Source organism: Martes martes (genome assembly GCF_963455335.1).
Source record: "Martes martes genome assembly, chromosome: X".
Taxonomy (NCBI): domain Eukaryota; kingdom Metazoa; phylum Chordata; class Mammalia; order Carnivora; family Mustelidae; genus Martes; species Martes martes.
Window position 1 is genome coordinate 80,940,134 of NC_137897.1, and position 21,665 is coordinate 80,961,798.

At 35.2% G+C, this 21,665-nt stretch overlaps 1 protein-coding gene across 1 annotated transcript in view; it reads left to right on the forward strand.

The window, feature by feature from the left end:
* The window catches only part of IL1RAPL2 (interleukin 1 receptor accessory protein like 2), a gene marked incomplete at both ends in the record, with an annotated part of 1,178,754 nt that overhangs the window by 1,130,615 nt on the left and 26,474 nt on the right, over positions 1 to 21,665 (forward strand). The window contains 2 exons of the mRNA XM_080795622.1: positions 2,152 to 2,281; positions 19,623 to 19,768. Of these exons, the coding sequence (XP_080651748.1) occupies positions 2,152 to 2,281; positions 19,623 to 19,768 (276 nt within the window). The remainder of the gene's footprint in view (positions 1 to 2,151; positions 2,282 to 19,622; positions 19,769 to 21,665) is intronic.

A 21,665-nucleotide genomic window follows, 5' to 3' on the forward strand; every position in this document is an offset into this window, starting at 1 on the left:
TGGATATGATTTTTGTGGGTTTGTTTTGTTGTTGTTGTTTCTTTGTTTTGTGGTTGTTGTTGTTGTTGGTGGTGGTGGTGGTGGTGTGTGTGTGTGTGTGTGTGTGTGTGTGTGTGTTTTGGACAGGACTTTTGAATTCACCAAATACTTTTGTAAACACTGTTTTATCTGAGCTCACCAAATATTACCATCCTTATTACATGTATAAAATTTAATTTATAAAACGTTAGGTAAACTGCCTGGTGCCAGATAATCTGCTTTTCATGATAGAACCAAAACCAGGATCCAAATCTCCTGTGCACATTCCCAGTAGACTACCTTTCATTTTATTGCATTTCATTTAAATAAGCTTATATCACAGAGCATATGTTCATAACAACAATGAATAACCTTGTTTCAGATTTGTGTTAGATTTGTCAGATTTGTGTTAGATGTGTCAGATTTGTGTTAGACATATATGACAGACTACTGACACCAAAGGTTTTGACATAATTGAATGACCCTAAAGGTCCACAGCATGTCATTTTGCTGAGATATACATTTTCACTATAGAAAGATCAATATACAAGTCACTTATTATGGTTAAGCCCAGCCTATCATCCAGCATCTACATGTTTGTGAGGTTATTTCAATTTCTACTTTGTCTTAATGTAGAAACTAACTCCCATTAAAATTGCTTCTTTATGAAAATGATCCTCAAAGAAAGCCATTAGCTAGTTATGGTAATTAAATAGAAAGTAGTCCCAGAAAGTAATGGTTCTTAGGCAATAGAAGTTTTAGATCAACTTAAGAATAGAATGGAAAATTTTTCTACAGCTCAGAGTGATTATGGGAACAAATCATGTACTTTACAAGGAAAAATATTTTTTAAATTTCTTTATCTGGTGCTTCAATGAGGGCAAAAATGCATGTTATAGAGAAAATGATAGGCTACATTATGACTTATGATTGGGGACTCCTCTGTCAAAATTGTCTAGACTGTGTTCTTTACACTATTTTTCTCTTATTAATCTACTTTGCAAGAAGAAAATAAAATCAATATCAGCAAAAAATAATTTCTTATATATTTGATGATAACATTTTTAATTAAAACAAAGTTTTTAGCTATAATCACAAAGATGAATAATAAAAAATGCTGCAGTATTGCCTAGAATTGTTTAAATACTATAAATAACTCCAAGAATATAAAAGGCATGTTTAGACTGTTTTCCCTGCATGTACTTTTTATAAATATTTTTTAAAGATTTTATTTATTTGTCAGAGAGAGAGAGACAGAGCACAAGCAGAGGGACCCAAAAGCAGAGGGAGAAGCAGGCTCCCTGCTGAGCAAGGAGCCCCACACAGGACTCCACTCCAGAATTCTGAGATCATAAATTGACCTGAAGGCAGACGCTCAACTGACTGAGCCACCCAGACACCCTATAAATATTTTTAATTAAAAAGTATTTCTTTGATTTGCATTATTCAATTTTTCTTAGAATGACAATCATCAGAATAAACAAATTTTCCCAATGCAATCTTAATAATAGTGGATAGTCTATTATTTTCTCACCAATAAAAATTAACATCCTTTTGATTAATGTTAACTTCAAAGGAAAGTCCAAGTAATCAGTAATTAATACTCTCAAAAAAGAAAAGTAAAGGGGCACCTTGGTGGCTCAGTCGTTAAACAGCTCCCTTTGGCTCAGGGCATGATCCCAGGGTCCTGGAATCGAGTCCCACATTGGGCTCCTTGCTCAGCGGGAAGCCTGCTTCTCCCTCTCCCACTCTCCCTGCTTGTGTTCCCTCTCTTGCTGTGTCTCTCTAGGTCAAATAAATAAGTAAAATCTTAAAAAAAGAAAAGAAAAAGAAAGGAGAATTCTTTTCATTTGATTTCTTCCTGTTAATTCCTAGAAGGGAGGCAGTAAAAATAAGCAGTTCTTAAAACTGATTATTTTTCTTTAGTCTTTCATTTTAGTAACATTTTAATTCTTAAATTTCCCAGAAGCTCTTGTGCCTAATTTTTTTCTTATATTCAATGATAAGATGATTGGAAGACGAGTTGAAAATTAGTCACCTCTGATCTTTCCTTTGGATGTTAAATAGTCTTTTTCTGTCTCCCAGTGATAACCAGGAGCCATTTATTCAGTTCCTTTTCTCTGTCATCCTCAGGTAAACCTCTGAACATCCCTTGCAAAGCATTCTTTGGATTCAGTGGAGAGTCCGGACCAATGATCTACTGGATGAAAGGGGAGAAGTTTATTGAAGAACTAGCAGGTCACATTAGAGAAGGTGAAATAAGGTACAGAACTTGAATTGGTTTTTTCTTTGCTCTCTTTGGAGTTAAGCAACGCAACATCCTAGAAGAGCTTCTGCCTGGGATTTTAATTGCAACTCCAAATCATCCCATTTCCTAAAAGCTGATCTGGTGGAAATAGTGAGGCTGACTTCCCTAAGAAATGCAAATGTGTAAGCTCCTTATAAGGAAGTATTCTCAGGTTCTAAAACTATACCGTGGATTGTAATGACCCCCTCAAACCTGTTTAAGCAAATTCCTTTGAGTTTCCAAAGCTTAGGCCACTGTTACTCCATCCAGCCATAGCAAATATCCGTACTTTTTAGGTGACTCCTCAGACCACTGGGCAAATGCTTATTTACTCCCTAGAACAGACAGCTTCCATATGTCATAGGTGTAAAGCTATAGTGACAGTAGTAAGCTACAACTTGCCAAAATAACATAGTGTTTATTTTTCCAAGTACCCACTGCTCATCCTGAAAGTGAATTTCAAATTAGAATCACCCAACATCTTTTCACTCTCTTGTCACAGATACCTCCCTGGTACATATACATTTATTCTATTGGTTTTCTCATCCTACTTAATACAATGTAATTTTACAAATAAAGAATAGGTCATTTTTCCTACCTCAGACTGTGAGTACAAAATTCCTACTTTATTTTCCTCACTCAGGCTATGGGGTTGCCCTTTGATTTCAGAGGTGGTGATATATAGTGTACATTTTTCATTCTAATAAGAGTTAGGACCCTTCTCCCTCCACCCCCATTAAGAATCTTGTAGTGAAATCCAATCCAATATTTCAGTGCAACTAATGCTATAATGCACTCTTTCACTTTTTTATTAAATGTATAGCAGTGCAAAAGAAACAAGTCCACTTTATATTATTTTCTATGATTAAATATAATTTATTCTAACTACTGTGACAGTTTCTTTTCACATGTCCACCCAGTAACTCCAACTCAGAGGATCATAATTTTGAGGATCTATGAACAGTCTGAGAGCCTATGCAAAATATTGACTATATGAGCTAATTTCTAGGAAAAAAGTACATGAAAGGTACTTGAATTAGTCATTTGTCATTGGGGAAATGCAAATTAAAACACTGTGATAACACTTTATACTCACTAGGCTGGTTATAATCAGAAAGATTATAACTAGTATAGGCTTGAATGTGGAGAAATTGGAATACTCAAACGCTGCTGGTGGGAGCATAAAATGGTGCAGCCACTTTGGATAAGAGTCTGACAGTTCCTCAAATCATTAAGTGTATAGTTATCAGCAATTCTCCTAGGTTTATAACCAAGAAAAATCAAAACATACATCCACACAAAAACTTGTACACAAGCGTTCATTGCAGCATTATTCATAATAGACAAAATGTAGAAATAACCTAAATGTCTATCAACTGATGAATGGATAAATAAAATGTAGTATATTCATACAATGAAATATTCAGCCATAAAAAAGAATGAATAAAGTACTGATATACACTACAACATGGATGAACCTTGAAAACATACTCAGTGAATGAAGCTGGTAGGGGAAAAAACCCTACATATTATATGCTTTCATTTATATGAAATCTAGAATAGGCAAATCTATAAAGACAGAAAGTAGATTAGTGGTTGCTTAGGGCTGTAGGGATGGAGGAATAGGGGTAAATACTTAAAGTTTACGGGTGATTTTTGTGGGGGGTGAGGTGGAAATAATATAACATAAATGCACTGTTTTTAAGTGTAAAATTTAGTGACATTTAGTTCATTCACAATGTTGTGCAACTACAACCTCTTTAATTCCAGAAAATTTTTATCACCCCAAAATCCTATATCCATTAAACAGTCTGAAGCTTCATTTTGAAGTGATAAAAACGTTACAAAACTGACTGTGGCAATGGTTGCACATATCTGAGAACACACTAAAAATTGTAAAGTGAATTGGACATTTTAAGTGGATGAATTACATGGTATGTAAATTATATCTTAATAAAGCCATTCAAAAAAACTTCCAGTCAATTGACTAAATTCCAGTCAATTTAGTGCTCACAACAGATATTCAGAAAAATAATCAATATACTATTTATAAATAATTCTTGGCTCTTAATTCCCATTTAAATTTTTTTTTTAATTTTTAAATTTTTTTATTATGTTACATTAGTCACCATATGGTACATCATTAGTTTTTGATGTAGTCACATTTAGTTTCCTAATTACTAACAGTTTATTAGCAAATTTCAAGTTTTAAGATTTATGAAATTAATGCAACTGAGTTTCTTTCAAATTATTTTAGAAGATACATATTTAGGATTATTCTCAATGTATTTTCCTATAAAAGACTTTAAGGATTACTCTTCATTTTTTCAAAAAAAGAAACTGATCCCCAAAGGACGAGTGGTAGGTACACAGCAAAATTTCCACTACCAAAAAGCTCAGAACTATGTTTAATGATAAAAGGTAGTAGTCATATGAACCTAAGATAATTATCTCTCTTGTGTATAACTGGACTATTCTAAATAAACAGATTTAATGGGGGTATAATTGACATACAGTAAACAGCACAGAATTTAAAGCATACAATCTGTAAGGGTTGGTATGTGTATACACCTATGAAACTATCACTATAATCAAAATAATGAACATAGAAGTTGCCCATAAGTTTCTCTTTTGTAATCCCTCCCTCCTGCCCTACTTCCACAACACTGATCTGTCACTGTAAATCTGTTTGCATTTCCTAGAATTGTATATAAATATAATAACGCAGTATGTGCTTTTTTTAGTCTGGATTATTTCAGTTAACACAATTATTTTGAGATTCATCCATCTTGTTAAATGTAGCAATAGCTCATTCTTTTTATTGTTGAGTAGTATTCCATTATATGGATATAAACGGTCTGGTCACTTGTTGAAGGCTATTTGGATTGTTTGCAGTTTAGGTGCTATTCCAGATAAAGCTGCTATGAACATTCAATTATGCATCTTTGCATGCCCATATATTTCTCTCTTGAGTAAATACCAAGACATGGAGTGGCTGAATTATAGTAAGTGTAGATTTAACTTTATTAGTTCATTGTTTAGCTCTTTTTTAAAAATAATTTTTAGAATAACTTTAGATTTACAGAAAAATTGTGAAGATAAGGTCTTGGTTTGCTTGGGCCGTTATAACAAAAATTCCACAGACTAAGTGGCTTAAACAACAAATATTTATTTCTTATGGTCCTGGAGACTGGAAATTCCAAGACCAAGGCACCAGCAGATTTAGTGCTTGATGCAGGCCTACTTCCTCATTCATAGATGGTCATCTTCTCGCTATACCTTCACATGTCCTCACATGATGGAAAAGGTGAGAAAGCTCTCCAGAGTTTCTTTTGTAAGGGCACTAATCCCATTCATTAGGGCTCCTCTCTCATGAGCTAATCACCTCCCAAAAAGCCCCACCTTTCAATGCCATCACACTAAAAGTTAAAATTTCAATATATGAATGTTTGTTTTGGGAGGAGCTACAAATATTGAATCCACAGCAGATAGTATAAAGAGTTCCTACATACCCCATACTTAGTTTTCCCTGTTTTTTTTTTTTTTTTCAGTTTTCCCAGATTCATTGTTGGTGCACCACACTCAGTGTTCCATGCAATAAGTGCCCTCCTTCATACCCACCATCAGGCTCACCTATCCCCCCATGCCCCTCCCCTCTAAAATTGCCAGTTTGTTTCTCAGAGTCCACAGTTTCTCATGGTTGGTCTCCCCTTCCGATTTCCCCCTATTCACTTTTCCTTTCCTTCTTCTAATGTCCTCTGTGTTATTCCTTATGCTCCACAAGTAAGTGAAACCATATGGTAATTGACTTTCTCTGCTTGACTTATTTCACTCTTATTAATACCTTAAGTTACTATGGTACATTTATTACAATTAGTGAACCAAAATTGATATGTTATCATTAACTGAAGTCCATATTTTATTCAAATTTCATTAGCTTTTTCCTACTGCCTTTTTTTCCCCTCTAGGATTATTTAACTTTTCAAGAATCTGTGAAACTAAAAAAATAAAATTAAATTAAATTTAAAAAAAAAAGAATCTGCCAAACTGTATTCCAAAGTGGTTATACAATTTTATAAAAGAAAAGCTAGGCACTACAGCCAGTATCTAGCAGCAAATGGTTAGAATGGTGAGAGACAAACCATACATATATGAAACTGTTCAGTAGTCTAAGCTACTTTATTAGGTGCAAATGAACCAACATTTAGTACCATAGAAAGTCAACATTTCAGGACTTGCAAAATGTCATTGTTGATTTGATTTTGTTACATCCTCTTTCTCCACTCTCCCCAACCCTCCTCACAGAAAAAGATACATACCTGTATTTGCTGTGGAGGAAAGTAACATGGAACTTGTTTAGAAAATTTTATAAAAATCCTTCTAGTTAACTAGAGATATCCTCAGAGAAGTATAAACAAAGAGGCAGGGATTCCTAGCCAAGATAAACACGTAGTCAGCCATTTTGTAATATTAATTATATGATCTTGATCTATTTGAGAGCTTGTGTGGGTGCAGGAATTCCTTCAGGATATAGCCATTTATGCTAACATAGGAGTTACTTACTAGATTCTGTCTTCTAGCCTTCAAAGCCAATGTCTTCAAAAGAAAGTATATAGGATTTTTACACAGCATGGCAGATTGGAACAAATCTGGTAGTTTCATTTTAAAAAATGCTAATCATATCACTAGTTCAACCAAGAGAAGATCTGCATTCTTTCATAGCCCACACATTTTCCCCAAAGAGAACAGTTCTTATGGTAGAATGCTGAAGATGTTAAGTTGAGGATTCCTCTGGAAAGCATTTGTGGAAAGAAAATTTCCTTCTGGATGCATGGCTCTCCCTCAGGGTCTTGCATTTGCTTCATATTTTAATTGAACAGTAGATCTTATGTTGTGCATGCATGTCAGGAAGTGCACCGCCCCATAGATCTAAGAAGTGGAGATGTAAATAAATTGCTCCCAAGCAGGTGACTTGTGGAGAACCTGCCACAGAGGCACTGTATCTGGCGGGAGGATGGGCCACACTGCTTATGTTCTCAATTTCCTGGGCAGCGGCTTGATCTTAAAAATACATGTTGCAACTTTTTTCCTCTTACTATTGCCCCTGAAGAATAGAGAACTTCGGGGGAGGGGAGAACCTACCCAGGGAAAAAGCTTGGAGATTTACCAAAGGCTTGATGAAATTATGTCACTCAGACTACAGTAAATGCAATTTCTGTACAAAGCAGTCCCCCTGCAGCTTGCTTGAGTAGCATATTTGATCAAATCCTGAGGAGGGTTTTGGAATTATCATTTGTTTGCTCTCTGGGTTACTTTTTTTTTTTTTTTCTCCTCTCTGGAGTACTTTGACCACAGTGGCTTCTTGCATCTCCTGACTTGGAACCTATTGTCAAAGCACTCAGACTCCACTCTGAGCATACAGATTCTCTTTTATCACCCTTTAGCAGAAATCAGCATAGCCCCCCTGCCCCCAGTTCTCTGATGTTGCCAAGAGACTGAACCTGAAGGATATCTGAATCCAAATGTAGTATTCATTCACAACTGCCACCCTATCCCATACAACTGCATCCCAGATTTTCCAATGACCCCAGAAGATGTCATGTGTAGGGATATTAAAGGAAATTGGTATGTGTAGTTGCATAAGCTGCAATTGTGCAAGTTTAGGGTTTTTTTTTTTCCTACCAGTTTAAAGTCATTACAACAAGCTGCTCTCTATAGGCTCTACCATGTCTGTTCAGAGAAGTCAAATAATCATTGGGAAGAGACCCACTGGAAATCATCATTTGGAAAGGACATCCCAATTTCTATCCTTCTGTTAAAGGTTAATGGGAAAAGTTTGCAAAGTGGCATAAGAGAGTTCATGAAAAGGAGTAGTAGTCGTTGGGTGTGAGGATTCTCAAAAGGGCAATACAGTTCCATGTCTTTACAGAATTTCCTTTTAATTAATATTACCAGAGTCTTGAGAATTAAAAAAAATAATAATTTGCTAGTGAGTTATGTATTCCACATTGCTAATAAAAAATGTCAGAGTAATTGAACTCATCCCATTAAACAGCAACAATAAAAATAGTTTCTAAGCTTGCCTGAAGGATTATTAATTGCATCTGATTGTAAAAGGAGACTGCATGAATTTCAAAGCAATTGCTTTGCCTGACTGGAGAGTAATTTTTTATTATAAATTTTACTTTAAAATCTTTCTATTAATATCTGATGTTTTTCCCCCCTTAGGCAATACCACAAAATGTTTACCAAGTGTTGATAATTCTTGAGCTGAAAAACATATTCAATTTATCTTAAGTTTTTTTAAAAAAGCTTCATAAAATTCAAATCATTTTATTTACTTTCAATTCCTGAAGGGCTACAAGTTGTGTATGGACTTTGTTTGGTTTCAGTCTTACTTCCACCACTTTCTAGCCTTCTGTTTCCATCTCTTTACCTTAACATGCTTTCCTTGAATAAGTAAAATGCTCTTAACAAAGAAGGGAATGTGGTACAGGTATAAAAAGATTTTATTCTTGAAATAAAGTGAGCCTATATTAAAGACTCCAAGTAACCTTTCAATAACTAATCAATTAAAAAATACAGAGCTGTGAGTATGTAGTTTGTCTCCCAAGTATAAACTACTGAAGTCCTAGGCAGCCCAAGGCAAATGATATGCTCTGTTTTCGCAACTTTCCACCATAATTTTTCAGTGCCTTGAAACACCCCATCTACTCTGGCCTTCCTCAGATTGAGCTAATACACACACCCCCCCCCACCGCCCACACACACACACACCATGTCTTCTTTTCCTCCATTCTCAGCTAATCTCATTGGAAGAAGGAACACTGATCAATCAATTTGCCTTTGAGTTAAATAAGTTTCAAATCTTATGACCTATATGTGAATGTAGATTTTGTAAGTCATGAGTGGGCTTCAGTGGAAAAGTAAACTTTATAAGCAGCATAGTTTTACCTAAGAGAAGTCTTAATTGCCAGTTATATGAAGGATGAATTTTGGAGGAGTGATGACTCCACTCTTCACATTCTAGTTCCATAGTGAATCTTAGCCTTGACCTATGCATAAAATATTTAAAGCCTACCTAACACATACTTGTGTCTCTTTTTTTACTGAGCAGACTCCAGACGCCCAGTATCAAATATAATATAAGCTACTTTAGACAAGAATCTATAATTAGCAAATAATAATAATAATAATAATAATAATGATAATAATAAATCCTCTTCATGCTTTTTAACTCCACACTAAAGTGCAAAAGCATTTTGGCATCCTTAATTACATTGGGATTTTCATGATAGCCATCTGAGATAAATAGTATCAGTTTATTTTACAGAATTTAAAAAATGGGTTTAGAGACTGAGGAAGAGCTGTCCTGGGGCAGTTTGCTCACAGTTCCAGTGAAGCTAGACTAAATTCATCAAAACACAACTATTAGTAATCCTCAGTTGCCCAGAATGGTTTGTTGTACACCACATTTAGGATGTAGAGTCAAAACTTGCCCGGGACTGAAAGAGTGAAAATCAGTCTGGACTGAGAATAAGCAGCACTGCTATTAATCAACCTGGGAGAGCAGACAGATAAAGCCAGCTGCAAAGTTAACAGAAACACTGTTTCTCCCAAGGTCATGCAGCAACTGTAAATGCCATAACGACTCCCACTTCCTTTGAGTGACTACTGCTTTCTTACCAGTGATGTCTCAGACCTACTTTACTGTTTTCATATATTACTGGGAATACCCTATTGCTAAGCCATCCTTGCCTCATGACAGTTTTCAGCACCTAGTCAATCCTGTCTTCTCTCAATCCAGCCTTAAAGATCCCAACCCATCCAGAATTTATCAGGGCTTCCCTAGACTCTACTCAGAATCTTTCAGTGGAAATCCAAACATTACAAAAGATGCTTTCTTCCTACCTTCATTTGAGGAATGACCCACAGTTACTCTGAAGTGTCCCACCCTCAATGCATTCATTCAATAAATCTGATTTTGTCAGACTATAGGTTTGATCCTGGTCTCTAATAAGGCTTTAACAGGTACTTTAAAAATGACATTAAAAGAAAGAATTTGTTTTAAAAACATACTCCTATTATTGATATTCTCAATCATCATTCCTTGGTGATGATTACTCATACTCATAATAATAACCCAGAGACTGTGCAAGATACCCAGACGTCACAAGAGGGCTCAATTTGGTTTAAGGGACCATTTAAGATGAAAATTAATTGGGATTAGATACTTTATTTAATTTATTTATTTTATTTATTTTATGTATTTTATTTTATTTTATTTTGGGGGAATCAAATCTCTTCACTTTATTTCATGCCAGATTTTTAAAAAATTTCTAGCTTTGTTGATGTATAAATATAAAAATTGTGTGTATTTAATTTATACAACATAATGTTTTGGTATATGTATACATTGTGAATCAAGCCAAACCATAATCAAGCTAATTAACTTATCTACCACCATACATAGTTACAATTTTTTGTGTGTGTATGGTGAAAACACTTGAGATTTACTTTCCCAGCACATCTCAAGTATACAGTACATTTATTACTAACTATAGTCATCATGCTGTACATTAGGTCTCTAGAATTTATTCCTTATATAACTGAATGACCATCATTTACCTACTTCTTCCTCCAGCTCCCGGAAACCATCATTCTATTCTGTTGCTATGAGTTTGGCATTTTTAGATTCCACATATAAGTGATATCATATCATACAGTATATTTCATTTTCTGACTTATTTCACTTTGCATAATATTCTTCAGGTTCCCTTATGTTGTTGCAAATGGCAAGGTTTCCTTATTTTTTAAGACAGAATAATATTTTATTGTATATGTAAACAACATTTTTTAAACCATTATTCCATTGATGGACACAGGTTGTTTCCATATCTTGGCTATTATATAATGCTTCAATGAACATGAGAGTGAAAATATCTGAGATTTTCCTTTGCATATATACCCAGAAGTGGAATTGCTGGGTCATATGGTAATTCTATTTTTTTTTCTATTTTTTTCTCTATTTTTATTTTTTGAGGAATATCTGGATTGTTGTCCACAGCAACAGACAGTATACAGGTTTCCCTTTTATCCATATCCTGGTTAACAATTTTTACCTTTTGTCTTTCTGATAATAGCCATTCTAATAGGCTGAAGATGATATCTCATTGTGATTTTGATTTGCATTTCCCTGATGATAGTGAAGTTGAGCAACTTTCTATGTACCCATTGGCCATTTATAGGTCTTCTTTGGAGAAATATTTATTCATGTCCTTTGCCCACTTTTAATAAGGTTATTTGTTTTGTTTTGTTTTTATATTGAGTTGTAAGAGTTCCTTATATGTTTTGGATTTTAACCCCTTATCAGATACATAGTTTGCAAATATTTTCTCCTATTCCTTAAGTTACCTTTCCTCTCTTTTTTTTTTCTTTTTTCTTTTTTTCTTTTTTCTTCCAGAGAAAGAGTAGCAGATGGGGGGAGGCCAGGAGGGTAAAGAAGGGAGGGATAGAGAGAATCTTAAGCGGGCTCCACGCACAGTGCATAGCCCAACATGGGGCTCCATCTCACAACCATAAGATCATGACCTGAGCTGAAATCAAGAGTTAGATGCTTAACCAATTGAGCCACCCAGGCGCCCCTTCCACTCTCTTTTTTGATAGAAATATGATTGACATACATTAAATTAGTTTCAGATGTACAACGTAATGATTTTATATTTGTATATATTGCAAAATGATCACCACAAGAAGTCTAGATACATTTGTCACCACACATAGTTACAGATTTTTTCTTATAATGAGCACTTTTAAGAATTACGCTATTAACAACTTTCAAATATATAATGCAGTATTACTAACTATGGTTGTCATGCTGTACAATTCATCCCCATCACTTATGTATTTTGTAATTGGAAATTTGTACCTTTTAATTCCCTTCACCCATTTTGCCCACACTTCAATCCCTTGCCTCTCCACCAAGTTGGTGTTTGTATCTATGAGTGTATGGGTTTTTCTTCTTTTTTTTAGATTCCACATGTAAGTGAGAACATATGATATTCAGCTTTTTAGTTTGGTGCATTTATCATTCTTTTTTGTTTCTTATGCTTTTCTTGCCTGTGCTTTTGGTATCATATATTAAAAAAAAATCATTGCCTAGACCAATGTCAGAAAATTTTCCCTACGTTTTCTTCTAGTAGTTTTATGGTTTCAGGTTTTATGTTTGTATTTAATCCTTTTTGGATTGATTTTTGTATATAATATGAGATAAGGGTCCAGTTTTATTCTTCTATATGTAGATATAAAGTTTTTCCAATACTACTTACTGTAGAGACCATCCTTTCCCCACTGTGTATCTTTGACATGCTTTCTGAAGATCTGTTGACTATAGTTTGTGGATTTATTTTTCGGTGCTCTATACTGTTTTGTCTGTATATCTATTTTTATACTAAATCATACTGTTTTGGTAACTGTAGCTTTGTGATATAATTTGAAATAAGGAAGTGTGATCCCTCCAGCTTTGTTCTTACTGTTTCAAGATTGTTCTAGCTATTTGGGGTCTTTCGTGGTTCTGCATATCTTAAGATACTTTTACTATTTCTATAAAAAAATGCCATTAGGATTTTGATAAGGGTTACACTGAATCTATAGATCACTCTGGATGGTTTATACATTTTAACAATATTAATTCTTCCAGTATATGAATACAGGATGTATTTCCATTTATCTGTGTTTTCTTTAACTTCTTTCATCAACATTTTATAATTTTCACTATACACATCATTCACCACTTTGGTTAAGTTTATTCCTAAGTACTTTATTATTTTTGTTGCCAACGGATGGCATTATTTTCTTAATTTCCTTTTTGTGGCTGCTCTCGTTTTAATTGAGCATTTTATGGGCTTTCATTTTCTCTTCTCTCTTAGCATATCAGTTGTGCTCTTAAAAAATTTTACAGTTTACAATATACAATATACAAATATACAATGTTACAATATACAATATACAAATTTTACAGTTTACAATATACATTTACAACTAATCTAAATCCACTTAAAAATAATACTATACTCACTCACATGTAGTGCAAGTACCTTGTAACTGTCATTAATTTCATTTATCCATAAACCATAATCACCAAATACATCAATGGTATTGTTTTTCTAAAAATGATTCACAAATATAATTGTATTATTTAAAGTGTACAGGTGATCATTTGATATACATATACCTTGTAGAATGATTACCAGATCAAGAAAATTAACACATCCATCAGCTCACACAGTTAACATAATTAACTCTTTTTTTAAATGTGTTAAGAAAGTCTAAGATCTACTGTCAGCTACTTTCACATATGCAATACCATATTATTAACTATAGTCCCCACCATGCTATATAATAGATCCTTAGAACTTGTTTTTCTTATAACAATTATTGTTCTAAGCAAACTGTGACATGTTAGATAAATCATGAATAGAAAAAATAAAATACTTTATGTTCATTTATTTCTTCTTTAGCACTCCTTCTTTCATTATATAGATCCAAATTTCTGACCTATATCATTTTCAGTTTTTCTGAAGAACTTTTAACACTGCTTGCAAGACAGGTTTACTGACAAAAGTTCCCTCAGTTTTTATTTGTCTGAGAAACTCTATTTCTCCTTCACATTTGATGAATAATTTAGATAGATATAGAATTTAGGTCGGTGTTTGTTTGTTTGTTTTTCAACACTTTTAATATTTCACTCTACTCTTCTTGCTTGCATGGTTTCTAAAGATAAATCTGATGTTTTTCTTATTCTTGTTCTTGTATAGGTACTTTTATTTCCTCTGGATCATTTCAAAATTTTCTTTTTGTTTTGATTCCCTGCAGTTAGAATATGATATATCAAGGTGTCCATTTTTAGTATTAATTCTTGGTATTCTCTAAGCTTCCTATAATCTGTGGTTTGGAGTCTTTCATTAACTTTGGAAAATTCTCAACTCTAATACTTTATATATTTCTAATTATTCCTTTCTTCTTATTTTGGTATTTGAATTACATGTATCTTGCTCTTTTTGTAATTATCCTTTGGGAATTTCATATTTTATTCCATTTTTTTCAGACCTTTTCCTCTTTGCATTTTAGTTTAAGAGATTTCTATCCATGTATCTTCAAGATCACCAACTTTTTTACACCTCTGTCCAGTTTACTGATGAGCCTATGAAAATCTCTATTTCTATTACTGTTACTGTGTTTTTATTTCTAGCATTTTCTTTTTGATTCTTTCTTAGAATTCCCATCTCTCTGTTTACATTACCCATCTGCTGATATATATTGTTCATTTTTCCCATTGGATTCCTTAACTTATTAAGCATCGTTATTTTGCATTCCCAGTTTGATCATTCCAAAATATCTGCCATATCTGAATATGGTTCTGATGTGTGCTCTGTCCCTTCAGACTGTGTTCTTTGGGATTTTGTTTCTTTGGTTTTTTTTTTTGGTGGGGGGGCAGTTCACTTTTCAACTTTTTTTTTGGTAACTTTTTGTTGTTTTTGAAAACCACATATTATGTATCAGGTAAGAGGAACTGAGGTAAATGCTTTTAGTGTGAGATTTTATGTTTATGTTGTTAGGCTGGGTTTAGTGTTTGCTATAGTTGTAGGTGTAAGAGGTTAAAATTTCCTATAATGTGCTCGTTTATGTCTCCACTGTTTTCTTTGTGTTTTCCTAGAGACTGCTTCTTAAATAGGGTCTGAGCTTTGCAGTTCTTTCAGCTGAAAGCCCTTGTTATCATACAGGAGCCTGATTGATGTGGTGGTAAGCATTCTATAATCCTATGATAAAGTCTCAGTCTTTTAGTGAGCCTGTGCCTCTGAACTATGACCTTCACAACTGCTTCTCAGCTTTCCTCCTCTTTTTAAGTGATACAGGAAAGTTTGAGGGGGCTGGAGTTGGGTATTGTATTTCCTTTCCCTCAGGAAGGTTGGGTTTGGTAAAATCCAAGTAGTTTAGGCTCTGATAAAAGAGTTTCCTTTCAGTGCAGGTCTTTACTAAAGAAGAAGGGAGTGCTTTGGGATCATTTCAAGATAGTTGCTTTTTAAAATTCCCCTGACAGAGCATAGGGAAACTTTTCTGTGATCTTCACCCTAAGACCCTGGTAGGGCTCCTAGAATCAAACCTCCTGAAAATGTGGAGTACCCCCAAAGATTGTATCTAATGGAGTTTTCAAACTCTCAGATTAGTGTGTAGTGGCCTTACAGTGACTTATTAGTTATAGTTTGTTTCTTTCTGTACTGGCTTCTGCTCCTTGGTTTCTGCTCCCAATATAATGTGATTCTCAGTATTGGCCTGTCTCAAACTTTGGGGGCAGGAGTTTGCCCTGTGATGTCCACTCTCTGATGGATTTAAGAATTGTTATTTTTAATTTTCTTCAACTGTTTTTCTTATTGTAAGGATGAGTGTGAAAACTTGCAAGCTTTTTTAGTATTAGTTTTTAAGAATAGATCTTGCTAAATTAGTTTTTAAGAATAGGTCTTGACTAAATAAAACTTTTGAAGATGGTGATTTCTGTCACCTGAACTTACTATTTTCTATTTTTTTCTGGTGTTTGCTATTGCATATAACTTGCCTTCAATGCTAATCCTTGGAATAAAATGCTTCTGAAGCTACTTCAAGTAGTATATCCCAAGATATACTTCACGTAGTATATCCCAAGATCCTCTCATTTGTATCCTCTATTTCAAAACAGCCTCTGTAGTGTCTTTCTTTCACGTATTCTGCAAAAACCTGTTCCTATCTTCCATCCTAGAAAACATTTCCTTCTTTTTGTCTAGGCAGACTCTTCTCGAGTGTTTTCCAGATAATTTAGTCAAACTAGTTTCTCCTATCTTTGAAAGCTGTTGTAATCATGACTGTACCACTCTTTACATCATTATGTCTATATTTTTTCAACTTTGTAGATCTTGTCTCTTTAAATTTTAATGCTCACTTGGAACAGGGACCTGGTTTTTTTGTTTTTGTTTTTGTTTTTGTTTTTAAGGGAGTGAGAGCACACACAAGTAAGAGCTGAGGAGGAAGGTCAGAGGGAGAGAGAGAGATAGAGAATCTTAAGCAAGCTCCACACCCATCATGGAGCCCAATGCAGGGCTCAATCTTATGACCCCGAGATCATGACCTGAGCCGAAATAAAAAACCAGGCACTTAACTGACTGAGCCACCTACCCCAGGGACCTGGTCTTTTAATGTTTATATTTATCTTATACCAAATGTCTAGGCCAGAGCAAAGCACTTCATCAGGAACTGACAAAGAATCATTGGTAGATTGTTATATATCAATATTTGCTAGGAAATTATGATTTCTCTACTGAGTGATTTGTAGATATAAACATCAGCTGACTCTAACTCCCAAAAAGCAAGTCACTTCTAGATATTCAAGAGCTGATAATTAAGATACCTCATATATATTAATAGATGGATGACAGATCATTTTTCAATTCCTCCCTCCAGATTCTTTCTGCAGCCTGTGAAGAGCTGTTTTTGGAAACTGCATTAGAAATGAAAAGGGAAAGTCTTGGTCTGGAAGGACAGGATCAACTTTCGGCCTCATGCCTGGCAGAGGCTGTGACTGCCCTACACATGAAGCTTTAAATCAAACTTAATTTGTGGTGCTTAAGCAGCTTCTGGCACTAAAGGGGGTTCTTCCATAGCAGGTTCCATGAAACTAAAAGAATTGAGTGTAATGGGGTTTACCCAAAGCAGGGAGAAAATGGAGAAAGTAAAATTTAATATAAATCATAAAGATGGCAAATTCCCATTTTTTCCTTGGTTAGATATATGTTGAGAGAAGAAAACTACAACTTTGTCAAGGAAGAAAATAGTTAAAAAGACTACCAATAAAATGGGTTAAGAAAATTCTTACATTTGTCGAAGTCAGTGATGGTACATAAGTGTAAAGGGCAGGAGACTTACTCAAGTTACAAATGCCAGTATTATCTACTCTCAGATACGTGTATCATTGGAAGGGTACAGAAACAGGGTTAATTTTAAAAGCATGTCTATTTGGAATATAATCTGGGTTTCAGATTTCAGTGTGGGAGACTTAGATTCTAAGAACTCTCCTCCACCAACCCAACTTTAAGCCTTCTTTCTCTCAAAGGGGAACCAGAAGAGATTAAGCCAACCAAATTTTAAATATCAATAAATATCAATATAATTTTTTTGTAGGAGCCAAAATGTAAACAATTTTTTTGATAATGAAATGTTAATGTCTAATAACATTCCTTTGTACATGTACAATGCTATTTACTTTTTAAATTGCTTTAACCCATTTTACCCTCCCAACAAAGTTGAGTAGGGTATTTTTCCCAACTTAAAGGTGAGTTAAATTAAGGCACCATTGACTTAATTACTTTGTAAGGATCCAGCTTAAACTTGTAAATTGGAGGCCTGTATTTAGAACCTGGTTTTCTCTAAGCAGTTTTCTTCTCCAAATTTCTGCTAAATGCCCTTAAATCAGAGGGTTCTTTACTGCATTCATAACCAGGTGTCATAAAGAATATGAGAATTAACTTCCCCAGTGCTCCAGTTTTCTATCTTGCTAATACATGTATTTAAGAACCTCACTCCAGAGGCCCCTGGGTGACTCAGTCATTTATGCATCCAACTGGATTATGGGTCCTGGGGTGGAGCCCTGACTTAGGTTCCATGCTCAGCGGGGAGCTGCTTGGAGATCCTTTCTCTCCCTGACCCTTTGCCCCTCCCCCTGCTCTCTCTCTCAAATAAAAGACATCTTAAAAAAAAAGAAACTCAACCCAGAACTTAATGGCATGATTGCCAGTACATAGACTTGCAAGGGGTGCCTGGGTGGCTCATTCAGTTAAGAGTCTGCCTTGGGCCCAGTATATGATCTCAGGGTCCTGGGAACCAGCCCTGAATTGGGTTCCCTTCTCAGCGGTAGTCTGCTCCTCCCCCTCCGTCTTCCCCTCCGCCAATCCCCCCACTCATGCTCTCTCTTGCTCTCTTTTTTTCTCAAATAAATAAATAAAATCTTTTTTTTTTTTTTTTTTAAGGAAGGAAACAGAAGAGTCAGCAGGGTACCCACTTTCACCTCATTCAAGAGCAGCTGGCCATTGGTGGCACTCTCTCTGAAGAAATGGGAAGCACACATAGGAAAGGTTCCTGGCAACTCAGTTCCTCTGTAAAGAACACCTATTCCTGGCCATTAAAGCCCTTTGTAACTTCACTTGAGAAAACAAAAAGCAGGACTATGAGAAAATGTCACATAGGGCACGGTTTTCCGTATGAGGAGAGAAAGGAGAAAGAAAAACAGGGAGCAGTGTCTGGAAAAGGCAGGGCCATGGCAGGGTGCTAGCATCATTGGTAGGTTAGGGCACAGAGCTCATGCCTGCATTGGACAAATGCAAGAGGAAAGTGAACAGACTTCTCTCATGGATATTTGGGGATAGAAGGCTACTAAACACTTTCAGTTTACTTTTTATAAGATAACCATTTTCAAGTCTCATTTCTTTATCTTCTTATCCCTTGTTATCAAAACTCAAACTTCTTTTTATTTTTTTAATATATATATATTTTTTATTTCTTTTCAGCGTAACAGAATTCATTGTTTTTGCACCACACCCAGTGCTCCATGCAATATGTGCCCTCCTTAATATCCACCCCCAGGCTCCCCCAACTTCCCACCCCCCGCCCCTTCAAAACCGTCAGATTGTTTTTCAGAGTCCATAGTCTCTTACACCTATCAATTTTTCCCTTTATGGCATGGTGCAAAAATCTAATTTGTTTTTGTACATTCAGCTTAGAACATGGAGCCCAATGTTTCCTCATTTTTTTTTTTTTTTTAAGATTTTATTTATTTACTTGACAGAGAGAGATCACAGTAGACAGAGAGGCAGGCAGAGAGAGAGAGAGGGAAGCAGGCTCCCTGCCGAGCAGAGAGCCCGATGCGGGACTCGATCCCAGGACCCTGAGATCATGACCTGAGCCGAAGGCAGAGGCTTTAACCCACTGAGCCACCCAGGCGCCTGTTTCCTCATTTTTGCCACACAAATCATGTTGGCTTCATTTGCCAAAGCCTACTGGCATAGTAATATTTCTTTTTGCTGAATGAATTCCTCAGTTGTTTCATTTTCCATCTGATCTTCACATCAAGAGTCACTTTTTGTGCTTTCTTATTGAAGGCTCCATACCTTCCATCCAGTTAAGATTCTCCATGTCCGCTGGAGACCTTGTGAACTACATGATCATCTATATTTTTGCATGGCTGCTCTCTCCCCAAGTCAAACCAGTTCAACCAAGAATACTGTCTTTATTTCAGGCTCCTCAAAGAGCACCTTGGAGAAAAAGAAGTGGAATTGACACTCATCTTTGATTCAGTGGTGGAGGCCGACCTGGCAAATTATACCTGCCATGTGGAAAACCGAAATGGACGGAAACATGCCAGTGTCCTACTGCGTAAAAAGGGTATTTATTTTTATAAGTATTACTATGGTTTGTTTGGCTACCAAGTAACTATTGAAGTTAAGTATGCTTCCTGGCCTTATTTTATCATTAGGCATGAACTTCTATTAAACATTTTGTCTTTTTAAGGAAAAATATCTCTTTTGCTATGGATATTAGCATAAAATGCCTATAATCTTCTATCCATTAGGAAGTAGATAGAAAATGAAATATTGTTATATATTACATTTAGTGAGATAAAATGTACCTTGGTTATAAGTGTTATATAAAATTTGATAGGTATTAACATTTAAATTTTTCTCTGTACTTCACCATCTCATATTCCTTAAATGAGAAACTAGGGATTTTATTATTGGATAAGAAACAAAGTCACTTTTTTATTCCCTGGATAAAATATAAATAAAAATGTGAAGAGATATCATAATATTATTGTAATTGTTATAATAAAGATTATAAACAATATTTCATGATATGATCTGGTGGTGTTAAGAGGCCTCTGAGAGGTACATATCCTTTAAAATATTTTGACACTTATGGAAATCTCTCTCTAAATTTGGTTCCAGACAGGGTGGAAATTGTATATAATGAACAAGGAAAAGACACTAAATTTACAGATAAAGGAGATAAAAGCAGATATAGGAACAATAATCCCAGCAGCTGGAGCTGCTTCTGAGATTGGCTCTTACCCTGCCACAACTCTTGATTACTGCAAAAAGCTAAATAGTTCTGTATTTGTGTATCTGGCAAAGGTTTTGTAAATGTAACAGAACAAATGTTCTCAATCAGTGTTCTTGTTGTCTAGGCTATAGAGCAATAGAACAGATTCAGTCAACAAGGTCACTAGTTGTACCTCTTAAACAAGATGGAATTTCTATTTTCCAGCCAACCCTAATACTTGACCTTGACCAGCCATTCTAGGGAAAGCAGGAAAATGTCATTATTCTGAAAATAATGCTTTTATCTCTCTAGTACCATTTCTTACTCAGTTGGATTTGATTCCATCTTAAAATAATGGAGTTTTTAAATATAAAGGAATCTAATATGGAAAGTGAAATCAGGAGACCCTGGTTGAAGAGATCCTGGTTCCGCCACTGATTCAACTACTTGGTTCAGCAGGACTAACTTGTCTGATAAAGCATCCTGAACCTCAGTTGTCTTATCTGTAAAACATGGATAATAATATCTACCTTGTAGAGATATTTTGAGGCTCAAATGGTAATGATGTAGTGTGAAATATGCCACACTTAGTGTTTGCTATTATGCAGAACTTGGATAACTTCTCCTGTGCACTATGCAACCGCATAGTCCACCTACATAAAGAGCAGACATTCATCATGTCCAGATCCCTTATAGCAAAGATCACTTTGTTCCTGCTCATTCCAGTCTTATTTTAGGCTCAGAGATCATCCAAGCCAAGGTCTGTAGCACCTCTGTATCCTCAGCAACTTGGGCAATGTCATACCACTAATAGGTACTTAGAACCCATCTGGTTAATGAATGTTATCTTTTATTATTGAAGATTATGTATAGCAAGTATTGTGCGAAGTATTAGGAAATACAGTGATGAATAAGATAGACATCCTCAAGGCTGTGTGGGGCATGCGGCTTATAATCTTCAGAGTAGTGAGAGTGCAAAGAAAAACAAACATTAAGCAAAAAAATTGCCCAACAAATACATAGCGTTCCTGCTGTGACAAAAAATAATGGTGGTGGTGGGTTTCCTATCATTCAGTCAGCAGAGATAGGAATAGCCTTGAGTTTAAAAATAAATCCATTTCTCTTTAATAAGGAAAGCAACCACTAGCAACCCTTAAAATTTCTAATAATCTGACAGTAGAAACCAAAGCACAATGTATAACTGCCACTTCCTTCTGCAAGGAAACGTGTCTAAAACATGCAT